The 25,578-nt window shown below is 43.7% G+C and overlaps 1 protein-coding gene across 3 annotated transcripts in view; it reads left to right on the top strand.

The window, feature by feature from the left end:
• MANSC1 (MANSC domain containing 1) overlaps positions 1-25,578 on the top strand; it is a 90,903-nt gene that overhangs the window by 8,341 nt on the left and 56,984 nt on the right. For 2 of the 3 annotated variants that reach the window (XM_085652092.1, XM_085652093.1), the window contains exon 2: positions 20,168-20,506. In XM_085652092.1, coding sequence (XP_085508218.1) covers positions 20,278-20,506 — 229 coding nt within the window. In that variant the 5' untranslated portion in view covers positions 20,168-20,277. Of the gene's footprint in view, positions 1-6,525; positions 6,791-20,167; positions 20,507-25,578 lie in introns of those variants that run through there. The other variant, XM_085652094.1, reaches the window with a different exon arrangement.

Genomic DNA, 25,578 nt, shown 5'->3' with positions numbered 1-25,578 from the left:
AGGTTTTCAATGAATAGGTCTGTGGCGGGACCCTCCGATTTCTCTGGCACCCCAAGAACGTGGATGTTGTTGCGTCTCAAGCATCCTTCATAATCATCTAGCTCAGTGGTTCCCAAACAGGGGTCCGGGGACCCCTGGAGGTCCCCGAAGCCTCTTCAGGGGGTCCACAACTACTTTGAAAATCAAATAAGAATAACAGATCAATAAAGTGTAAATATATAAAGAGGCTAAATGTACAATTGAACATTTTAAAACATACTTTAAATGTGAAGGAATTTGAAACTGGAGGATAAAAATTAAATTGGTATCCTCAGATTGATTTGCGGGAGAAGTGAAACGGCATCAAACTGAATATAGCATGGATGATGAGCGGCCTCAATTGAATTTAGAAAAGCTCCAACAATTCTATTAAAATTACATTTTGATTTCTACTTTAATTCTATGTTATCTAACAAAATAAAATGTGTTGTGTGTATTTGTTTGATGAATGCTTTTTTTGTGTATTGTTTTGTGGTTCAAATCATCAGCATTGCTTAGGCCTGGGTCCCCGACTTCCAGTAATGACTCGTGGGGGGTCCCCGGATTCGAATATTGATTCAGTTGGGGTCCTCGGGTTCCAATAATGGTTAAGTGGGGGTCCCCAGAAGTCAAAAGTTCGGGAACCACTGATCTAGCTTATCCTCTGTGAACCTACGGAATGCTTGAAGCTCCCTGACGTCTGTTTGCAATTGCGAAGTGTCTTCCACAAGGCTGGCGGTGGTAAGCTCCAGCTGCTTGACCGTTTCCCTATATTTTGTAAGATCAGCCCTGATCAGTGTCACTTCTGAGGAGAGGGTGTCAATAGATGTGCGGACCCCTGTGATAGCTGCCATTAAGTCCTTCATTGTGGGCTCAGGAGGATCCTGCTCCGTTGCTTGTCGACAGTTCCATTCCGCTTGGATAGGTCTGCCTTCAGACAGGTGTAGCGATCGATTCTGCTTTGTTGGGTGGTTTTTGAACCCCTTGTGTTTGACATGGTGAGGGCCTGTTCAGAATGTCAGGCCAACTGTGCGCTAGTGGAGGTTTTCGCCGGGTCAAGTCCGCCTCACCAGAGTGTCAGTTCGGGATGGTGAACCAATGCCAGGTGAGGGAGGGCGCTTAGGGCGTTGTCCTCAATGTAGGCACCCCTGTCGGTCCTTGCAACGATAATTGTGCACTATGTGAGCTGCGAGGGCGTTCCCCTCAGCGGGGTCCAGCCTCAATGGCTCAGATGAAGGAGCTTGAAATGTGCGAGGAAAAGGGAGGGAGGAGGTGTTTACACTACGGGCCCCAGGCAGCTGGCACCATTGGGGTATGGAATTGTAGAAATGCCTGCCCCACACTCGCCAGGCCCTCCCGAATCTCCTCACCGTTTGCTGAGATAGTCCTCTGTGATAGGACCAGCGCCGAGGTCCGCCTCAAAAGGTGATGCGCGAACTGCTGATGTAACTAAAGGTCCAGGGCCGTGCTCATAGTAGGCTGGCATGGTTGCAGCAGATTTGCGCCCCCCCCCCCCGGGATTTTGAATGGGGAAGGCCCACAAGCACTCTAGGATCTTGCTGTGGCAGGCGCAGCAGCGTCGGGTCTCCGTTTGCACCACCGGAGGGCCCCAGGTTAAGCTCCACACAATCTTGGCCCCAGGCTAGGTAGTGGGTGTTGGCTTGTGAGGCTGGGCACGTTTTTGCTTTGTCGCTTTTGGATACACCCCCATAGAAGGTCGCCCGCGGCACCCGGTCCGGTCGTCAGGACCCAGCCTCGGTGCGGCAGGTCCAGCCCGCAGACTTCAGATAGCGGGCCGGAACACAGGGCTGCAGCGGCACAGTGCTCGGTGTGTTGCGTGGTGGCAGTGTGCCTCACTTCCGAGTTTCTCAGCCACCCCGGGGTTGGGGGGGGGCGCCCGCTTTCCCAGCGTCTGCGATGGCAGGCGCTCCCACGCAAGGCCCCGGCTTTTCCGGGCAGAAGGCCGCAAACACCGATGTAGTTATCTTCGGCCCCAGACGTCCGTTTTCAGTCGGGATTGCGGCAGTGGGCACCGCTACTCCTCCGGTGCAGAAATCCAACACCGGGGGATCGGATTAGTGCAACGGATTGACTGGGTTGGAAAGGGGGCTCCGGAGAAGCTCTAGCAAGCGGCCATGCTGTTTCGCCGCAAAGCCACGTCTTCGTGTTGCTGCATTTTTAGGAACTTTTGAACCGTCTGAGCTAGAAACATTTTATTTGGGGTTAAAATCTGTAGATTATGTAGAAAATGCTAGATTATGTAGCAAATGCGGTAAATCCATAATTATGGGAAAAACACCATGGCTGCACAATTGCATAATTTCAGTGGCCCTGGCTATATATACATTTACCACTGTATTGCATTTAGGTGAATATACTATGTGACTGGGCACTTCTCATCTCCCAGGTAATAATTTAGTCAATTTTTTAATCACACACTTTCTAACAGTTTTCAAATGGAATCAAAATGCACCCAATTTTGCAAAAATAAATAGAGCATTATTCAGAAAAATGAATGATCAAGAGCACACAATTTGTCCAAGTGGGAGGCCGAGATTTTAAAAAAGGTGTCTCCTCGGTCCACATTTCCAGTTACTCCACTAGACCACAACTGCAGTGTCCGTGATTCCTACAGCAAGGACAAGCGGGTGCCTCCCCAGGGAATTGTCATTCAAGTTATAGTGTTTATTTCCATCATATTTGGTTGAAATGGAGAAGCTGAAATTAGATGTCAAATATCCTAGGCCCCTTGCTAAAACATACCTAATGGACAAGGTCACGTGGCAGCGTTTATTTACTGGATAGTATGCCTGCTTGAACCTGATATTTACTACTGTTGTTTAAAAGCTTAAATTCAATTTGAATACCAGAGTTCATTTTCTAAACTTGCCCCTCAAAATTTGCCTAGTGAGTATGAAAGGCTTACTCCAGGACGTAGTAACAGGTAACGGGATCAGAATTCGAATATAGTATGAATACCAATCACAATCAATAAACTCAGTCTCTAGCTGAATTATTTTAAGATGGTCTGTGTCGGAGGAAGAGGTTTAAAATGAAGTTCCAAAAATCTTCTATGTGACTCACAGTTCCTCCGCTCTACAAGAATCTTCTTCTGGTGTCCCTGCAAACACAGTGTGTCTCCAAAGGTACAAAGTGTCATGTGAAATGAAAATGGGAAATTGGCCTCCTTACTATGGCCTCACAGTGCTAGACCATGCCGGTTAGCTCCAGGGGAAGGAGTCCCCTCTCCTGGGACTTACAGTGATGATGGGTCATATCTGCGTGGCCCAGGAACAGAGACTCTTCTCCTCTGAGCCTTGCAGCACTAGACCACGGATGGGAGGCCCAAGTCAGTGGAGCCTCCCCTCATGGGCCTTGCCACACTCGCCAATATAAGTGATGACCAGGGAATGGGACTACCCTTCCCAGGGCCTATCAGTGCTAGACCATGGCTGGGAACACAGTGGAATGGGGCCACAGCCCTGGGCTTCACAGTACTAGACCGTAGATGTGAGGCCCAGGCTAAAGCTCCTACCCAACCCACTGACCCTCTGAGCTCTGGATCATGAGGGGAATGTCCAGGGGAGGAATCCCCCATTTACTCGCCTTGCAGCACCAGACCATTGTTGCAAGACTAAGGGAAGAGGTCTTCATTACGTTGGGCTCCGCTTTCCTGGGCCTCGCAGCTCTAGACCATGGTTGAGAGGCTCAGGCAGTAGGGGGGTTTACCCTAGGCTTGGTAGCCATGGCACTGTTCTGCGAGGCCCAAGGGAGTTGGACTTTCTCACCTACACCTAATACCAGGCGCAAGGGTATTAGGTGCCTAATGCATCCAAATGATGGCAGTATTTTACTGTGCAGGATGTGGACAAGGTTGAGAGGACACTTTTTCTTTGCACCAGGGCCATGGCACCATTGCTTTTCAGCTTGCCTCTTTCATAGGCCTCACAGCCATGTTTTAGCTCTGTGAGGCTGAGAACAGATTCTCCCCCGGGCTTCTCAGCCATGGTTGGATGCACAGGGAAGGGGGTGCCTTCCCATGAGCTTTGAGGCACTGCTCCATGGCTATGAGACAATGGGGGGGGCTCCCTCATGGGTGTAGCTATCAATAGTGCAGCAGGTGCTGTGGCACCAGGGTTCATGGATGGCAAGGAGCAGGTGCACCAAACCTATTGCTGTGTTTTACTGCCCAGCATCATTTACTTGCATCAGAGCCCACACTGTGCCACTGCTCCCTTCTCCCATGACACGGAGCTGCGAGGACCAGGGACAGCCTATCCTCTCCTAGGCTTTGGAGCTGTGGTCCAGTTCTTAGAGACCCCAGAAAAGAAGCCTTCTGCCCTAGGCCTCCCAGTGCTGGACCATGGCTGTGAGGGTCGTAGCTGTGGATAGCATAGCAAGTGCAGCGTCACTGTTGCCTTGGGGATTTTGGGGCCAGTACACCCAAAGTATGGCTGCATTTTACTGTCACATCAGTGGCCTAAGGGAATGGGGAGGAGCAATTTATCTTGTGCGCACCAGGGCTCAATGCACCCCTGATACGGCAAAGGTTCCCCTCCCCTCTCAACCAGGTTCCTCCGCAGCAAGGCCTCGCATCACAGGACCATGACAGTGAGGCCCCTAGCAAGGGAGTAACTAATAATACTACAGCAGGTTAAGTGGAAGTCTGGGGAGCTGGGTCCCAGATATATTTAAATGATGGCTGCCTTTAACAGAACTATGGCTGCGAGGCCCATGGGATGTGGCCCCTTCCAAGGGTCTTAGCTATCAGTAGTACAGCAGGTACAATGGCACTGGAGCCCGGGTGTTCTGATCGTATTTACCAAAATGATAGATGTATTGTTCATCCATCTTGTGGACTGGGTGGGATGAGAGGTAGTAGTCCATTTCTCTTGCCTTAACCATGACCCCTGGCACCATTTCTACACCGCTAGCCCGCTCACCTAGGCCTCACAGCCATGATCCAGCGCTGCGAGTCAGGAGAGGCCTTCACTCCCCTGGACGTCACAGCCATGGTCCAGTGTAGCGCGGCCCTCCAAAGTAGGAAGGCAGTATTCTGGATTGCTCTACTCTTCCCTATAGATGATTGCACAGCATACTGTAGTGAGCTCCTGCAGGATGTTAAACGGCTACAAAAATTTGCTCGTCAAGGAACTGATTCAGACAAGCAGTCTAAGCAATATGGGTTATAAAACAAATAGTTTAGCTGTGAAGCATGGAGCTGCCCAGCCCAGTGACATGTCTTAGCACTGGCTCTTCTGTACAGACATGGTAACTGGGATGGAGGACTTGTACCAAAGGAAGCAAACTACACAGGCTACTTTATTAAAATGTTGACCTTTAGAGTTTCTAAAGCGGAGGAATGTAAACTTAGAGAATTAATCACCACAAAAAATGCAACACTTCCCTCCCCCCAATCTTTAAGATAATGGCCAGTCAGTCCTTGAGATAATGGCAGATAAGGAGTTAAAGGTACGGGAAGAACATGATTTGACCAAGATCAAACATTTGGTCAAGTAGGAGAACCAAGATTGCTTGTTTCAAGACACATACTTTTCCCAGTATGCTTTATATGTTAAAGAAAATAAGGGCCTGATTTAGAACAGGGTGTAATATAATGAAAACCCCAAAATGAACTCAATGATTTCTGGTAACCTCCGTATATACATCTTCTTGGTGAAACAACAAGTACGCTAAGTGTCCTGCAAAGTAAAAATGGAAAATTGACTTCAGACCTGGGTGGATGTCCAGCGATAGGGTGGGTGGAGCATGTTCATCCCTTTTACAAGTTAGGGATTGATTCTTATCACCAAGGGATCCCAGCCATGGCCCGATGCTGTAAGGCCCAGAAAAGGAAGGGCCCTCCCCTGTGCTTTGCAGTGCTGGACCATGGTGGCAAAGGCTCAGGAAAAGGCTGTCTTTTTCATGGGCCTCACAGACATGGTAAAGCATTGCATGATTTCAAGGGGGCTATTACCTAGCCTAGCGTATATAAATACTGCATGCACATTACATACTTAATGCACTAATCAGGAAACAAATTGTTAACATTTGATTGAACTTTTCTAGAGGACCTAGGCCAAACCTTTCCATCCCGTGTGACTCATACAATGTATTTCCAGTTAACTGAAACGTAAAATATATGTGCCTTTTTTGTGTTAATATTTATGGTTTTGTTTTACTGTGATAGTCGCACCAAGAAAGTTGCTTCTTGCAAAGTAGCTTAACCATAGACAATTGATGACACTATCTATGATGTCAATTTCTGTGATTTCACGTTGTATGCAAAATAGGGGGGCCTTTCTGCCCGGGGCCCCAAAAGTCCTAGGACCGGCACAGCATTGTACCTTGTATAGTATGCATACTTCTGCAAGGTGCTTTGGAACTGCTTGAAAGTGGTACGGAATTGTGGATCCGAGGTCCTCACCTGACCTTTGACTTGCTCCCGGAAGTCCGGTGTTGTGGTTCCGGTATTAGAGCGTCATCGTAGCGTGCATGGAGGGAGGCACTCTGGCCCCTGAATACAGTTGGGCACAGGAGCCATGGCCACGCCCCAGCTCACCGTCTTTTAAATGTCAGAGTCCATCCCTTCTGCCTGGCGCTGGCCACACCGGTCTGGCGGCATTGCTGCACGCCCGCTCCCTGCCTGTCATCGGTCGTGTTCAGCCACAGTGCACGACTAACTGATCAAGCCTTTCCGTTTAGGATTAAGTAATGCATTGGACACCTCCACGAGGCCTTGGAGCAGTAGAGTTTATTTTACCTTTCACTTGTAAGTAAACACTGGCAGCAGATTCACCGAACCGAGCAAACAATGCTGAGTGTGGCTCTGCAAAGATTCTGGGCTTTGATGGCTCTTCCAACTTAGTTGCTTCATTACCTCTGTCAAAAATTCGAACAGCCTATTTAGTTAATTACATATATTTAATGTATTTATTTATACGATTTAATGTCGTGTGGACGCTACCCGGAAGTGTTAGAGCTCATTAGGAAAAGCTCTTTAGGAAAAGAACATTACAACATACGAATCACAAATTACACCGGTAATAAATATTGAGTAACCCTGAGTTAGCAGGTATCCGGCTAAAGTGTCATACAGTGTCGGTGAGAGTTTGGCCTCACGAAAAGGCTCAGTTCAAAATCGAAGTCCGAGAAGCACTGGTACGGAGAAGGGAATTGCCCTCAAATATCTTTCAAAGAGAAGAGTCTTTCTTTAGACTGCTACATTGTTGACCTTAATGCTGTTACCAAATATTTTTGGTTACAGCTAAAGTCGCTTTTCCAAAGTCAGACAGTCAGCTATTTTACTGTGTGCAAGCTTAAACAAGCATTGGCATAGCTAATAGGTCTCGTCTTTGGGACCTTATAAGTGTTTATCCATGCAACAGTTGCCTAACTAAATACTTATAAGGTCCCAAAAGCGAGACCTATTGGCTATGCAAAGCGGCCGTGCGGCCGTGAAAGTGATCGCAATCACGATCACACATCAAAGGGGCCGAAAGTGAAAGTAATCGCGGTAAAACGCGGCGCGCGCGCCCGTGCACATGCACTGTGGCTCTAGGCTGATCTGGTAGCACTTTTTGGAGCCCTCTCAATAAGTCTCGCCAGACCAGCGCATGCGCTGGGTCAGGCGAGACCTAAAAACTGACAGGTAGGCCATCCTGATGACGTTTTTGGATTTTATCTAAAAATACTTGCGTGGCTGACGTAGTTGTAAACAACATGGAAGGCGATATTTCCAGTCTAGCACTTTGGGGAATTCTGTGCCAGTTTTTACATGTGCATATTACGGCAATACCCACGTGTGGCTATCGACCCAGCATTAGCAAACCATAAAAAACAGATGAAAACAATGGCTGAAAGGAGCACACCTACACCGCCCTCTTTCTATCCTGTTTGGGTGATTTTACTGCACAAAAATGCAGTGGTATGCAAATCCATATTTCACAGTGTGATCTATGTTCCATATTGCATGAAGATTACATCATAATAGCAGCCTTTGCAGAACTTCACATTTGGCCGTTGTTTACTTAATCAGGGCTTCCACCCTCTTTGAGTTTAGCCATAACTCTTTGTTAATTGGTTTATTTGTGAAAGGCAAGCTAATTCTTAACCCTCAATGCAGTAAAAGTTGTAAATGCAATCAGTGCTGGCAGGGGGGTTCTATAATCTCTGATTATGTCATATGTCTATTGTTTAAGCAACTGTATGTTCATGAACTCTTAACATTCACATTGAAGTGAGGGTTTATTACAAGCTTCTCTTTGCTTGCAGCAATTTCAACAATCTGTGAGCATAATCACTGCCTCTTGTTTAATCAATAATTTATTCATGACAGCTGAACATTCTTATTGCAATCCGTGCCACTTGTTTGCCCTGCCCTGCCGGCACAGCTCTGATTTTTTGAAGAAAGCAAAGGCTGTTTTATCTGAAACTCTATATTTTAAACCACATTAGGAATTTTTTTTTTCTTTTTTTCTCTCGAGACAATCAAACAATATACTACCGTATTTAACTTACTGTTTTTAAGGACCTTTCGCTATTTTCAGGCGAATTTCACCTCAATAAACTCATAATATTAACGATACATAAGGGGTAACTTGCGTAATATGTTCCTACGTTTTCATCTTATAGTTCTGCTGACGTTCACAAACTACTTGGCTTTTGGGCCATGGGTTATATTGTCAACAGCACCACTTGACAGCCTCATCATGGGCCACATTATACAGTTACCTGTTAAGTATCCTCTCTTCAAATAGTTCAGTACGTTTTTGAAGAACTGATGGCTAGCACTAATTTAAAGCTGTTTGCAGAAAGACTTAAAATGGCAACTTACCAGCCAAGCTTACACTAGAAAAATGCTTAAAAAAAGACTTAATGTAAACACAGGTTCTTCATGCAGATTAATAATTTAGGTTTCACTTTTCTTTTCAAGAGGCCATCAAAATTTGTGAAGGAATGGAGCCTTTGTAATTCGAATTGTTGTCCATGTTTTTAATGCCGGTCTTTGATAGTCTCCCTGTGGCTACGACTTTGTCGCCACAGGGTGTTTCTTCGTAGTTTTATAAATGATACAGGTGTTGTTTTTTGAATTATCTAATTGCACGTAATTTATTTGGACTATTTTGACCTTTTTTATGACCTTTTATGAGACTCTTTTATTATTTATTAATAGGATGCTGCTATTATGTATGGTGTAAAGGCGGGGACAATTGTGTTTTAAACCATTGTGTTGATGCTGAATTGTGAATTATTTATGTATGCTTTTATGGAACGTTTGGTTTCCTAAATAAAATGTAATGTCTGACATAATTTGAAAGATAATCACCGATTACAAAAAGATAATAACAAGCACCAAAGCCAATGGGTCTGGCTTTTGCATTGTGCATCAACGCGCAAAAACATGTCTCCAAATAATGATATAGATCAAACACACATACAGAAGAAGTCACTCTTAAACCTCCATGCACACACCCAGCTCCACATTGACACCGACACTCATATATCAGAGCAAGCCATGGAGGTACTAGTGTGCACATTCTAAATCTCAACAAATACACAGTCCAAGAACACTCCAGGTGGAACAGTACATAAGCAGGTCCACACTGGCGGACTGGAAACATGGATGCCTAATCGGTGCTGGGGGTCAGACTCTTTGTGCACTTAATATTTAATACCTCTGCATTGTAAGTCACAGTTGAGGTGGAGAAAATAGTAGTATGTCAACACTCTTTCAATTCAATTATTGGCCTCTCCTTGGGAAGTCACATATACTGAGTGATGGACGACTTCACTGTTTGCGCCCATTCAAGTGTTTACCTCTTTAAAATAACCATCTGTAGGTAAAAAAAGTGTACTCTGCCTGCCAAATCCACCACTGGCCTACATGATTTAACCGTACACACAGACCGCTTCAATTCGAAACCTGCATTGCTCCTGGGAAAAAATTAAATACATGGTCTCAATTGTTCTGCGTGCGCACCCTAGAAGCAACTCTTGGGTTTCAACCTAGATTTTTATTTGGGCAAGGAAAGTTCTTCTCGTATTTGTACACCCGCTTGTTGGGGAGGTTTGATCTGGCCAGGTTCTAGGTCTCCTGCCTGTTTCCCAGTTGCCGCGGCGACGCTGTGTCTTTTTCACACTTCTAGACTGCTTTGTGTGAGGTTCCTTGCGGTTCATTGATTGGGAATACAGTCCAGGTTTTTGCCTTTCGTTAACTTTGTCTCTTCCCTGTTCTTTTCCATGCCATGGCCCAGAGCATCATGGTGGACATCAAAGGTCACTACTTAGTATTTAAACCAGACCAAACGCAGAGGATGGCTCTTCTGTCACAACATTCTTTTAGGTTGTTTGCTCAGAACCAGCCTGTTCTGCTTTCTAATCATAGCTCTCTGTTCCAGTTTGCTACCGCTGTGCCTGACGAATTAGGCTACTCTCAGAGGTTTTTTGCTTCTCTGAGATTCTTTCCCTTCTGAGAACTAGGCCTATTCCCAGCTGCTTCCTTTGGATGGTACTGAATTCAGTTATCGTCAAGGTGGGTTGGTGTCAGTCTAAAAGGAGTGGCACGCCATACCTTAGTCTGAAGGAGGTACCACCTACTCAGCAAGCCAGATTTGCAGCCCTTGACATCGGCATTGACAGCAGTGTTAACTGTGTTTTTTTGCAGGCTTAAGTGCCTGTCTGTGCGAAACAGACACACCTTTGCGTAATCAATGAAATAAGGAAGTAGTTGAAGCGAAGTTCTTTTGCCACCTATGCTCCCCACAGTAGGTATCTCCGAGGTACAAGGTAGTATGGAAAGGGAGAGGAAAGGTAGCAGCGTCTATATAATACAGCACCATCATTTCCCGCCTAAGTTCGGCCCACGTGCAGCATTGCAACAGAAACATGATATTAATGTGAGAGAGGTTGTCTCTTGGGTAAACAAGTAGGCAACTTCATTCTGGATAATAGCTCCTCCACTCCTCCGCCATTACCTTCACTTTGCACCAATCTCTCCAGTTCACCATACTGTGCCAGTAACTGGGCCTCACACAACCATCTTATTTAGAGAACCTTCCTCGCACCACTCTCTTCGCTCAGGACCACATCTCTGCTGTTGGTGATGAACCTACAGAGCGATCCAAGCTTAGCTCTCTTCTTCTGAAACCAAGAGTTAGTCACCCTCCCAATATGTTCAGTCGTCAGGTTCATTTCACTGCTCATTATTCCGGGCTCATGGTACTGCCCGACTAGAGAACCATCCTCACTACAGACCCACTGTTAAGGGTTACTCCCCTGCCCTAAGTCCTGAAATGAACCGTCTGTCAGACCCACTCTCTGCTGCTTCCACGTCTTCCTCAGCAAACCTACATCCGGCAACTGCGAGTCCTTATCACAATGAGATGATTCTCATCAATATGCCAACCCCCTTACTGGCTAACTATTTTGTGGATTTACCTCCTCTCAGCTCTCATTGGATTGAAAACGAACACGTATACAATGGACTATGCCACAGTGGACCATCTCTGTTAACTTTCAATCTCTGTCGCTCTTATATTCAGACACTCACTATTCACTCATTTATAACACAGCCTTTTGTGCCTTCTACAGCCCCCCTGACCCACTTTCCTATTGAAGCCATACATGGAGAATTCTCCTCATCATACACCTTATCCAACACAGCACATGCCATCTGATGGTTCACTGTCTGTACAAAGTCCACCCCTCTCTCTCTCCATCAGTCAGACTTCGCTCTCTTATCTGAGACACAGCTTTTCCCTCTGAAATGCCTTACTGTCATTTCCTGTGATCCTCCTTCTCGCCCATACTGATCCATGATGAACCCTCATATGCATTCCCTCTCTCCCACATTGATCTCCGATAATCCCCACGCGTTATAGTCCCTCGTCCCAATTAAACTCAGCCCGTGATCAAAAGACACAGATAATCAGTTCTGAAGTGGGAATATCGACTCAGCCTGTCACCGTGGGTTATCTCGCCGATGGTCCTCAAGTCTTTTCAATGACAACTTGACCAGACTCGGGAACAAAGGCGCAAAATAGATATGAGCATTGGCTCAACAATCTGAATCTCTTAGACTCAAAGTTCTACCACCTGTACAATGCTTTAGCTCATTTAAGCAGTATGTTGACTGTTCTAATCAGAAATCTCACTTTTTGTCAACATTTGATATCAAATCACAGAATGTTGTCCTCAATAAAAATGTCTTCCTTTACGACAACACTCTGAATACCCTGTTAGCAAGTGTTAAAACAAAATAAAGATAAACGTATTCGTTGTGGAGCATTCAGTTTCTTTATTATACATCATGCAATTCTTTGCTGCCTGTGCTACTGTAGTTTCTGTTTACAAAATAACACCTCTGTTCATCTGCAGTCAGAGAACCACTTAGCACTTTTATGCAATCTTGCAGTTCTGCCTTATAACAAATGTATTAGTAATACACCAGTATATTTGTGGCAAGTCTACAATCTTACCAAAGCCCTTTTTTTTCTACAGAGGGATGGTTGGCCTTTCCAACTCGTCTACCCCTTTATTCTTGCTTCCACGTAGAGTTTGATTTTTACTCGCTACCTACACACACAAGCTCCACTAACCGCCTTCTTAGCTTCAGAAGATTACTCAAGAGCTGGCTCTTCCCCACATGACGACTATACTCACAACACAACAGTGTACCACAACAGTATACTCTTACATGACAAACTATGATTCTCGCAGCATATAAATGAAGTTGTCGTTATACATGTGTGTTGAACTATGCTTCATGTTATAAGCAGATGCATTATGTAAAGGAAAAATGTGTATTACACCACAAGATACCTGTGTAATATTGCGGCTAATATGTACACATAGGTGCATATATATAGATGTTTATGCCTGCTACTAAAACTTTAAGAAATGTCATGATAAAATGTGCATACTTCACTGCAAGATAAATGCGCACATCAGCTCATGTAAATACTGCTGCATCCATACACTTATGGTTACTTAGATTGAGAGGCTTTCTCCTGCCAATAAAGCTTTACCAAGTGCCGTGCATAAGTAGATCTCTGTTATTTCTAACATGAAAAAAAATAAATGCTCCTTTCAACCTTTTTCCCCATCTATTACCAACCTCCTAACTATCAACCTCTAATCTTGGGTTCCGGAGTAGCGTGCTACTTGCTGCCGAATGCTTCAAAGCCTAGTCAGCCTAGTAAGCACTATATAAAATACAATTTAGAATGATTTGTCTTTTCCCACTTTGCACCTATGGCCAGCACAATCATTCACTGTTTAGAAGCTGTGCGGTGTCCTGTCAGCTGTATTTCAGAGTGTGATGCAACAAGCTGTTGGGCAAGCTACCACATGTAATATTTTTCAGGATGATATGTTGGTTTGGAGTTCTGACAGAAGGGGAACAATATGGCACATTGTGAAAAGTCTTGGGCATACTAGAGAAAGCTGTCTTTACAATAGGAATTGAAAAGTTTAAATTTGTTTTACAGGAGGTTGAGTATCTAGGATATACAGTGTTGAGTGAGCAAGTAGAAGCAACAAACAAGGCTCTGAGATGAGTTGCAATCTTTCATAGGTCTAGCTGAATATTATGCAAAATTTGTGAGGCATTTTATTGATAGAAATCTGCCCTTATGGGTCCTGTTGAGGGAAAGAGATACATTTGTGTAGTCTGAAGTATGTGAGGAGAAATAAAATGATCCATGTTATAAAACCTTCATAGTGACGGATGCCAGAATGTATTGCTTTGGGGCTGGATTGATGCAGTAAAGGATGTCCAAGAAAGGATAGTAGTGATTGCATAAATACACTTAAATGAGCCGAAACTAGATATCCAGTCCTTTAAAGATTGGTTCTTGCCTGTTGATGGTGAGGGTCTGGGTGGCTCAATATTTCAAGATGTGTTTGAGATAATCATTCGAATTGAGAACAAACAATACGCCATTGATTGACATACATGAGCCGAAAGAAGTAGGGAAAGGCAGTGTATAAGTGAAGTGTTTGTTCCAGTTACAGGATTACTCTTTAGAAAGAAAATATGTTCAAGTGGTGCGTAATGTAAATGGCAATTGTTTGCCAAGGCTACCTATGAATATTCAGGCTGAAGTTGAGAGTGATGAATGAGTGGTAGCAGAGATGTGTTTGTCCTGTTATGGATTGTTTGCGGAGGAGCAATCGATTGAGGGTGTAAATCGTAATGTGGAATTGAGAAGGGTACTTGGCGGAATTGCCAGAACAGGTGGTCTGATGAATTGCACAATGATAGGACTTTGACAAACTATATGTTGGCACGCCCAAAATTGTCAGTAGTGAATTGTCTAGCACGTAGAATGGATACATTGGTTGGTACCAAAATCAATGGAAGGCAGGCAGAGTGAATAACTTTGTGAAGAGCATGATGGTAAGTCTGCGATAAATAGGAGAATTTGCAATGATTTCTGGTGGCCAGGAATGGATAAATGGAGATTTACTAGATTATGATTTGCTAGTGCTAGGAGTGATAAGACGTATGGTCAACAAGACACCTAACAGGCCCATGGCATTACCCAAGCAGTCATGACAAAGCGTGATTATGGAAAACGTAATTTTTTCCAGTGGCCCTGGATTGGAAAAGAGATCAGCCAAAACCATTATAAACTATTTCTCTAAGTGGCCTAAGGTGTGGTTCACAAAGGAGGTGAAATCTGTGAATGTAAAGGAATTTTGCAAGATCATTTTTTATGAAGGAAGGTCCTCCGGAAGAGTTGGTAACAGACAATTTAAGTCAGCAGAGTTTGAGATCGGTCTATAACAATATGTTATTGCTCATCATCAAACAGTTATATCAACCAGTTGAAAATGGAATGGTGAAACGATTCAATTCAGTTAAGTAAGTGTGTACGATTGACCATAATTGGCAAGAAGCCTTATTGGGGGACACTCATGACAGCCACCAACTTGGGGTGATGTTGATGCTTGGAGGAGTAATGTCTGACATGTTCCTGCATTTGGTCCGGCAGATGGGCCGGTTGTGGTAGAGGACCGTGCGATGGGTGAGGGGTAGAGTGTCATATGCTCCAGAACTAGACATATGGCTAGTGCGCCCTTTTGAACAAATATCCCGAACAATGGAAGTAGACAGATGGCAGGAGGGAGGTTTTATTATGCTGTTGGATATGTATCCAGCGGGTCGCTTTATAGCCGTGCCGAATGCAATGGAGATATTTGATTTTGGGCGGTGACAATTTCTTGCAATATGCCAAGATAGCGGCCACGGCACAGCAGCTCTGGCCGTCATTCCCCGAGGCCCACGAGCCTGCACACACTCAGATGACGCTCCTCTCTATGGCGGCAGGACTTGGGTTCATTACACAGATCTACTGTGTGCTCTGCGCTGAAAGATGACTCGCTCCACTCCATATAGAGAAAGTCTAGCAGCGCAACATTGGTGAGCCCTTTCTGCCTATATGTTAGTCAAAAATACATGCAGAATTATGTAGGTTCTCCGTTAGCGTATGGTTTAAAATGGTTCAGTTTAATATAATACACATGATGTATCTCTCCAAAAAGACTACACACAATTTATCCCTCCAGGCCATCGGGATGTCCTAGATGTGGGTTCGACTGATTTTCTGCACACGGTATGGCGATGCCCGATTAGCATGCTATAGTGGGTTGGGATATTATGTCCCCTTCGGGGGGGGGGGGGTGACAGGCTGGGAGATGTCATATACAGTTAACAGTGTGAGCTTAGCCTCCTCCCCAATAACACAAAGAAACGATTAATTTGCCGCTTCACAGTGCTGGGGTTAATAGTTACTAAGAGGTGCATAGCGATTTGCAGGATCAGCCCTAGACCCCTAAACAGGAGGACTTGAATGAGTGAAAGAAACTCTTATGCAGGGAGGGGTGGGAGTGGCTGGGAGGTGGGGACTGTTGGGCATGTTGAGGATTGTTTCTGACTAACTTTTTTTTTTTTTTTGCATTATGCAAGATGATGCTGCATTGTATTATAGTGCTTTGCCTATGTCCCTCTAGATACTGGATATTTGAGGAGACACGATTACTCTTATTGAGAATAAATACTGTTACTGTGAGTTGAATCCAGGCTCTGCAGCACGAGGGAGGATAGGGTTACTGGTATCTTAGCTGTGTGTGGCTACACTGTACATGTCAAAGTTGTAAGACGGCAATGATGTGTATATTCCTTGATGATCAGGGTTGGTTTGCTTTCTGCAATTTGAAATGCCAATAAATATTTTTTTTTAAGTTGTAAAAAAAAAAAAAGTGGTGGAATGGATAGAGGAGATAGCAAGAATGTTGCGGAGGTATAATACTATCCCTCATTCGATAACGGTGGACTTGCCATTTTTATTCCTTTGTGGTTGGATTCCATTCACGGTAGTCACACCAACATGGATGAACAGGGTAAGATGATTGCTAGGGAAAGGTGGTCTACTGTGGTGAAGCTCAACCAATGCAAATATACGCATCACCGCAAAGCGAAATTGAAGGGAGCAAGACGAGTATGGAAGGTGAGGGACTTGGTGTGAGTGAGATTTTGTACAATGAGAGGGAAGGGCAGATCCAAATGGTCTGAACCAAAGATGGTGGTAAGTGTGAATCGAAACAATGTAATACTGGAGGAGTAGAATATGAGGAAAGTGGCAGTCTTTAATGAATGATAACTCCAAGGGAGTGTTGTACGACGAGTAAGAAGCAAACAGTGGTATGGAAAGAAGCAATGGCTGATTGATGAGAAGACCAAAAAGAAAGGAGGACTATGATGTTTTATCAAAAACATGGATAAGTGTTCACTATAGCTACGGGAAATGTAATATGCTGGTTAAATATGTAACTCCCTATTAATTGATACTAGTATCACTTTTTTCTTTTTCCCTTTCATTCTCTTTATGGGGGAGATGTGCTGTATTTAGCATACGTTTGCATTAAGAAGTTCTGAACAGGATGTGCGGATTCTATAACAGAAGGTGGCATAGAGCTGGAGGGAGTCTGCCACTGCCAGCGCTAGATGTTGCTGCTTGTCCCCATATGTTGAGTGCCTAAGTGTTCTTGTTCCCTACAGACGCCAAATTATTTAGCTTTCTAAGCGCTTATTTGTCTTTCTATTCATGTTTGCATGAGCCATAGGAAGGGTTATCTTCATAAGAATGCTGAGAAAGAAAAATCAAACACCTGTACATTTTTCATAGAGCTTAACTTTCACACCATTTTTCAAGTAAAGCACCACCTTCGATGGTACAGCTGGTAAATGAATTTAGAATTCACTAACAAATGATGTAATCTAACAGAGGTAATGTTTATACCTTGGTATTGTATTTGTCAGATCTGCTTAGTGCAGATCAGGTCCAAGGATTCAGGAGAGCTTACACAGGAGTGTTTTCCTAAGTATATGAGCGTTGTTGCTATATAGTCACATCACATGTAACGTGTTTGAAGTTCTTGGAAAATCATATATACAAAGGTTCTTGCAATACAATTAATAGTTTAAAAGTATGCCCCCTTAGGGGGCATTTGTGTTGAATAGTCATAGGATCTGTCCAGGCTATCGCTGAGTTTTTGGAAAACTATGATTTGTATATGTAGATGTGGCTCTTGAATTGCATGTTTTGCAGTTCATTTATAAATGATTCATGGAATGGAATTGTCCTTATATCTGGAGGAAGTTTATTCCAAATACTTGGGACACTTTTGTAAAATGAGAATTGTTTTGCTACATTAGTGTTTTCACATTATGCAAGATTGGTTTTGAGGAGGAGACTCTCGGAGCCCCTCAATTGGCGCTGCCCATGTGAAATCCGCAGTTTGGGTGAGGTAGTTCGACTACCCTAATTTAGTGCCTTGTTGAAAATGTTCCTTACTTATTGGGGAGCCTCTGTAGATGTATTAGAATGGGTGAGATCTGGACACATTTTTTTTTTTGCATCCGTTCACCAGTCTGGTGACTACTTGCGAGTTCCCTTAATTCATCCTTGACAGAACTAGGCCTTTGACTGGTTTGATACCTTAAAGCAGTTTCATTTGAAATCGTGATCTGTGGCAAAACTAATAATGTCCAATTGTAAGTATTCAAGTGTACAATAACTGCTCTATTTCTCTTAAGGAGCATTTCGGTTCAAAGGTCAGATACTTGATTTTGTTTTGGGATGGATAAAAGTGAAGTACCTGACTTTGACTTCAGCTAGAGTTGGTAATCCAATCTCAGCATGCATGTACTACTTAATAAAATAAAAGTAAAAGATTGCTGTTTTAGACTTTTATGAACTGTAGAAAGTTCCCTTGATCATAGAAAACAGCAATTGTGAGCTTGGTGTATGAATCCCTTCCTTCAGAGTGAATGTTGTTAGTAGGTCAAATGAATGCATGTTAGAATAAACGGGGCTGAGTACCTTGGGAGCATACAGAACCAAGGTGTGCAAGTAAAATTACACACTATTAAACGAGTAGTGAAGTACTTAACACCACAATCGGATCCTGATGCAGGCAGTGCAAATAAAGGTGCCAAACCTGCTGATGACAAGGGAGGAACTTAAGATTGTCTTTCTGCCCACTTGTTTTCTGTGGTAGGCCATATGCATGTGGATGTGTTTTTTTTTTTCAGTTTTGACTTTTTGTGAAATTTTTGTTGGGGGCAGGTTTGATTCTCACCAAATTTGTGCAACATCATCACTCCGATTATAAAGAAAGTACTTCTGGGGACAAAATGTGGGCATATAATCATGGAGACATTGAATTAACTGAAGGGAACTTTCATTGGGAAATCACCAGAAAAGTGACTGAATGGATTTAGTTAGACAAGTGTGCACATGCCAAATAGGGTATCTACCCTCAGGGTGATTCTGGCTACAAGGCAATATCCCAATTAAGCCATGGATGGGTGTCGGCTCCAGGTTTTATCTGTAAGCCATGTAGTGTACACGGACTGAAACCTAACAAAGGAGCTTTTGCGACCTCACCAGGTTATACTGTCTCCAAAGGAGGGAAGGAAAGGGTCTTCCCTTACTATGGGGCTAGATGTCCTGCACTATCCACCCATGTGGATGCTCTTCTTTCCCCAGCAGTGCTCTAACCTAAGACCATCCAGAGGTCTCCAACCTTTTCTGTACTGAGAGCTACTTATGTTCAATGAAATGTATTGAGAGCTACTAATATTATTAGTGTTGTATAATCTCTATTTTGTTGTATGTATATTCATTCAACCAAGCAAAAGCTTTCTAATTTAATAATCTGGGGTGCACACAGGTGAGCTAATCGGAGGTAGCTGGAGAGTTACAGTAGCTCACGAGCTGCTGGTTGGAGACCCCTGCGCATAGACCATTTATTTATTTATTTTTTATTTTTTTTACATTTATTGAGCGCGAACGAATACCCGTGGGCGTCTCGGCGCTTGACTGAGCGGCTGACTCTCCCCATCAGTGGAGGGACCAGGACAAGTTTTACTGGTTAAACAGCCAGGTTTTCAGATTCTTACGAAACTGAAAGAGTGAGGGACTAGTTCTAATTTGTTGTGGCAGCATATTCCAGATCTTGGGTGCCGCAACTGAAAAGCGACGATCACCCCAGGAAACTGTTTTAGAATGTGGGACCACTAGTTGGTTGAGAGTCATAGATCTAAGTTGTCTGGTCGGTCGATAGAATATAAGCTGGTCCTTGAGAGGGCGTGGCCCTTGATTGTGGAGTACTTTATAAACTATACAAAGGGATTTGAACTTGATCCTGTTATTAATCGTCAGCCAATGGTATGTCCTGATAGTGTCGGCAATGGGCGCAAACTTGGGTGTTCTGGACAGGATACGGGCTGCTGCGTTCTGTATTGTTTGTAGTTTTTTTGTAACTCTAGTTTGGGCATTTAAGAAAAGTGCATTACAGTAATCCAGAGATGAGAAAACCAAGGAGCTAACCAGTGTTTTGGCAGCAGCCTCTGGGAGGAATGGGATAATTTTCCTTATCATTTTCAGTTTGTAGTGGGCTGTGGCTGCTACTTTATTAGCATGTGTCATGAAGTTAAGATGGTCATCAAAAATGACACCCAGATTCCTGACCTTGGGAGTCGGGCTGGAGGCAAAGACTGACATTATTAATAACAGTTGCAACATAAAAGAAAGGCATGAGGTGCATAATGAGCACATTGTTTCTGTTTTCCCTACAGAGATGTGATCAGCTATGAATTTGCTCCTGAAATGATCGACATTCGGCGAACAGGATAACCTTGCAGCCTTTTGTTCTTCCATCTCTGGTGGAAAGGTGTTTGATGAAGTCATGGCTGGACCCATTGACTGGAACCATGGGTTAATGCTGCTACTTCTGACCACGACCTGTGCCCCGCTGACCAGCTCTGACACTTCTGCCTGTCCGTCGGAGATCTTGGAAGACACCACTGTGGATATTAAGCCAGCCATTACTAACGGAGCAACAGGCCGCGATCCTGTGCACGTGTCCACAGAGGCGAAGTGTCTGGAAAAGTGCTGCTTGGCCAATACTGCATCAGGTAACTCTGACTTCCTCCATGTTAACCTAATGAAGCTGTGAAGGAAGCACGTAATATAATCTTCACCCTTGAATGTTTTCCCCACACAATTAAGAATCATTCTAACTAATGTGTTTAATAGAAGATCTCTAGCATAAAAAAAATATATATAGTTTAACATTCATACAACATGGATGACAAAACACACAGTAAGCAAACAGGTTTAACAATCTAGAGTCCTGTGGTACTCCGATAGGCCGAGTCTAGTAGTCTGTTCACACACCCATCCATTTATCCTGGCTTGCTATGCGACATCCTCGTTTTGTAAGGAAATAGCAGATCAGTATCATCGAGGAATTCAGTGGAAGAAAAACTATAGTACCCAAAAATTTACTTCCAAACCAGGCTGATCTCCAAAATCCCTCCTCTAATTATCTCTATAGCTTGCAGATTGTACATAGTTTTCTTGGAATCACACTAAAAGGAAAGAGAACTAATATTGGGGAAGCTGGCAGGAGAGGTAATATTGCCTGCATGAATTTAATCGACTCAATAACATGAGATCAAACCGGAATATAACTTGTATTCTATTTCATAATCTCCCATAAATCAGTACATGCATGCACATTATAATCCTATTTCCTCACTTCCACTATAGTGTAGAGAGAATAAAATGCCAGTGCTACTGCCTTTGATGACCCAGTGTGCAGTATCACTGGTTTGTTGTAATCAGACAGAAGCCAATTCATATTCTTAAACTCTTACGTCATTTAACATTTATACCACATCTACGGAGAAATTGTGGGGTTTTTTTGTTCTTCAATTTCATACAGTCATTTTAATGAGACAATTTCTAACCAATACATGTTTCACAAAATGGTTCTCTTTCTCAAGGCTTTAGGTAGTTCATGTTCTTCCGATTCTTGTTTCAAAATCCTCCTTGACAGTTCTTTCGTTACCTCCAATTATGCCACGCCTTGCAAGCCCATGATCTCCCAGGCGCTTCACTACCCGAATGTAGTCTACTTGAGGTGAAGGTTTTTTTTGGGCATCTAGGTCAGGGGGCCATCTCCGTGATCCAGTGGTCGCCGGGGAAGATGAATGGAGGGAGGCCTGTATGGTGCCGCGGGAGCTGGCGATTTCATCGCGGTTACATATGGGTCCGTTTAATTACCTACGTGCGACATACCTCAACCTGCAGCGCTTGCGTCACCTACTTCCCGATACCCCTGCTGTATGCGCGAGATGTACACTTCCAGCATCAGATTTTTTCCATATAACGTGACTGTCCAGTGTTGAGACCTTTCTGGGAGGGAGTGGGTTGGATACTTTGCTCCGTTCTGGGCTGCACCCTGGAGCGCACACCCCATAATGTGCTGTTGGGGTTGGTGGAGGAGGTTGGGGACGCCCGGGCAGAGCAAGTTTTTTTGGAGGTGGCCTGCTTGATTGCTAAGAGAGGTTGTTTGTACCTGGAAGCAGCAAATTCCACCAACCATCTGGAGTTGACTCCTGGGGTAGACTGGTTCGCACACCAGGAGAAGCCGGTATTTGAGGCTCATGGTTCTCCTCAGAAGCGTGACCAAATATGGGGGACGTGGTGTTACTACTATGGACTGTTGATATAACCCTGTACTGTTTTGCAATATTGATGTCTGGGATTTCTGTATCGTTGGGTGCATGCAATTTTCTCTTTCAAACATTGATTTCTGTTTCCTGCTGTAAAACCTTCAATAAAGATTGTAATAGTACATTCTTCATCTAAGCATGTTTTATATATGGGAACCCCTAATTATGCTCATGATTGTAGTTTGAGGACCATATCAAGTCCCCTAAAATCCATGAAATTCCATGTTTACTACTTTTTTTTGTGTTTTGAATTTATTTATAGATGTGTAGTTTTATAAAACACCAAATCCAACTTTCAAACCATATAGTTTCATTACAATGACTATATGTAATATCCACTGTCATGATTGATGTATGCAGATGCAGACCCTTGGATCAAGCACCTCCTAACTTATATATATATATATATCTGACCACAGAGAGATTGATCCGCAATGGAAAGCAACAGGTTAATCTTAGATGGCTAAGACCAACTGCTGTAAAAGAGCCAGCAAACGACTGTAAATAATTTATATGCAATCGATTTTCACCTAGCGACTTCTTATCTCCTGTTATCCATGCTATTCTTCACAGCCCAGATCGCTGGCCTATAGCTTTAACTTGATATCTAGTCTAAACCAGCAATACATCTTCCATCTGAGCAAGTCAGGAACTCAACCCCTACCTTGCATTTGGAAATGGGGAGGTCTAGGCAAGTAAGGGAGGACCCTTTTCAAATGCTTTCTGATGTGAGGGAGCGTGGAAAAATCACTTCACTTGAAGCCCACCAATCCTGGTTGGTCAACTTTCTTATGAAGAACCTGTCCAACTTCAACACAGCTCAGATATCCTTCTTTATCCTTGGTCTTTGTGTTCAGTGAGAATAGTGATTCTTTCACTGAATCCGTCATTAAACCAAGAAACCAGATGATTTCCTTTGGAACTTGCAGGCTTCATGTGGTTGTTTACAAACCTCAACAGCTGTAAACCTGGAGTGCTGTCTGAACCTGGTCCTCTAATATCTTTGCTCCCATACATGACCGGCAGGTCGCCCAGGGACGCTATCATCCGTATTTCTCACCATTCCAATAGAATAACCACTGGTTTGAGGAGCTTCGTAAATTTCCAACCAGCTAAGGAGAGGCTTAAAAGGCAGAGATTTGAACTCAAATTTCTTGTGACCCCACCAAGATTGAAGTAATTCAAGAGGAAGCCAAATGGGAACTGGTAGGTATGCAGCCTTTGTGTTTAAATTGACCATCCAGGTCCCCTGTGAGGGAATCCCTCAGACAATAAATGCCTTCCATCATGAAATATGTATAAAAAATGAAAACATTCACTGACCTGAGTTTTATTATAAGATGGTAACCCTCAACTTTTTTTTTATTTTATAAAAAGAGGTTGCTGATAGAACTTTGTGTTTTGGCATTACCCCTATTTATCCTTTATATAACAATTGGGTGACCTTCCCTTCAACCAAATGCTTCTGCTGCTTGGCGGAAAGCACGGACGGTATGAAGACAAAGAATGGGGCAAGAGTAGCACACTATTTTGTAACCCAGTACCGTTTGGAAAATCCAGGGATCTTGTAAACAACTACCGTTGTTAGAGAAAGGGGGCATGTTTGCCTCCCACCTTTGTTGGGGAGAGAAAAGTTTTAACAGCCTACCACAATAGGGCGGAGATCCTCATTGACTCCTCCAGAAACTGCCTCGCCACTGTCCACCAGATTGGACATCGAACACGTCCTAGACTGCCCTTCGCTAAACCTCACGCTGAAAACTTTTCTTAGATATTGCTGAGCTTTAACAAACGAAATTAAATGTTTGGCCATTCTCAGATATAGATTTAACAAATTATCCCTGAACACATGACTTCTGGCTTTCCGTCGGAAGAGAGATGTTTGTGTTTCCCAACAGACAACCGTTAACTTCATCATTTCAAGATGGGCAGATTTGCAGGCTGATCATAGTCAACCGCTTCCTCCCTTAAATCCATAAATTGCACAAGGGAGCACAGAATATACAATAACTTGCCCTGACAAAGTCTAAAACCTACACCTTTTTTTATTGTAGTTGCACTAATTAACCTAAAAAAGTCACTATCGATGGGTCAATGTCTTGACTGTTAGCCAATTTATGGCGCAAATTGGTATAGGACATTCAGAACATAGTTAATTTTTAGTAGAGTCATTTCAGACAAGGTATTTTTAAAGGTTTTATCTGTGGTACCGTTATAATGTCAGTGCCCTTATGCACTCAGAAACTCATCCTGATGGTTTATACTCATGCAGTCTTGTACTGTCCGAGCGGGAGAGAGTCAGCCAGAATCTAGTGAGCTTCTATATTTTATTACCTTTACAAGGGTCCTGGTGCTGTGAGCCCCCAGAGGTGCTGTGGACGACTGGAACCAGTGCATGATCCCCAACAACCCAGAGATCGAAACGACTGAGCTCAATAACGACTGCAGGCTTGGAACCTAGAAGGTGCCGGATCCATGTGAGGCTGGTCCCAGAACCTGTACTTGGTCTGGGTCTGGTGGTTTAGTGGACTAATGCTTCTACTGTAGGCGCCTGAGTTAGATCTCATGGTCACAGGTTCAAATCCTGGCAGGTCTACTCAGCCTTTCATCCTTCTGAGGTTGATAAAATGATTACCATTGAGTTGGGTAACAATAAAAATCTGTTATTCAGCACCAAGATAACCTTCTGGGTGAACGTGCGCTTTACAAATACAAATACACATGTAATGTAATGTTACATGTTTGTGTCTAGTGACACACCGGATCCACGTAGCCTGAGGCAGCTTTATTTGTGGAATAAGTTGTTACTTTTAGAAAGTAACCACTTCTAAGCCGGCCGGGGTCAGGCAGTCGCCATTAGCAACGAGTTGCACTTCTTCCTCGACCTGGGCCCGGCAGCTTATTATTGCCTGAGGAACAGGGCGTAATAAGCGCATTGATACTTTGTTTAGTGCTACCATTCAGCTGCCGGCAGCAGCTCTTCCCACTGTTAGAGAGTTATGCCAGACTTATTGTGGTGATACAGACTCCAGCACTAAAATGCGTTAGTTTAACCCCCGATGCGTACTTGGCAGGGCTGCTTCAGTGCAGTAAAGAAGAGTTCGTCACAAGGCAGATCAGGATGTTTAAGAGTATACGGAGTAGTTGCCTGGTCATGACATCATGGTACTTAGGGCCTGGTTCAAGTCAGTTGGGATTAAATTAATGCACGTTTTCATGCAGTAATTTCGCACTACTGGTAAGGATTTTTTGCAACCGAAATTAAGTGATGGGGAAGAACCTGACTCGATTTATTTATTGATTTATTTTTGGCCAGCCAAAACTAGCTGGAAAAATCACATGAGGATTTAGCTGCAGCAGAAGCCAATTCTCATTTCAATTTCAGTTTATTTAAAAAGGTGTATTGTTAATTCAAACAATTACACATTTCCGCGATTTATCTGTTAAGACATGGTGCACATTTTAAA

The sequence above is a fragment of the Triturus cristatus genome, chromosome 4_1 (assembly GCF_964204655.1).
Source record: "Triturus cristatus chromosome 4_1, aTriCri1.1, whole genome shotgun sequence".
In the NCBI taxonomy this organism is placed as follows: domain Eukaryota; kingdom Metazoa; phylum Chordata; class Amphibia; order Caudata; family Salamandridae; genus Triturus; species Triturus cristatus.
The sequence above is the reverse complement of the archived record's forward strand: the minus strand, read 5'-3'. Positions and strand labels throughout refer to the sequence as shown.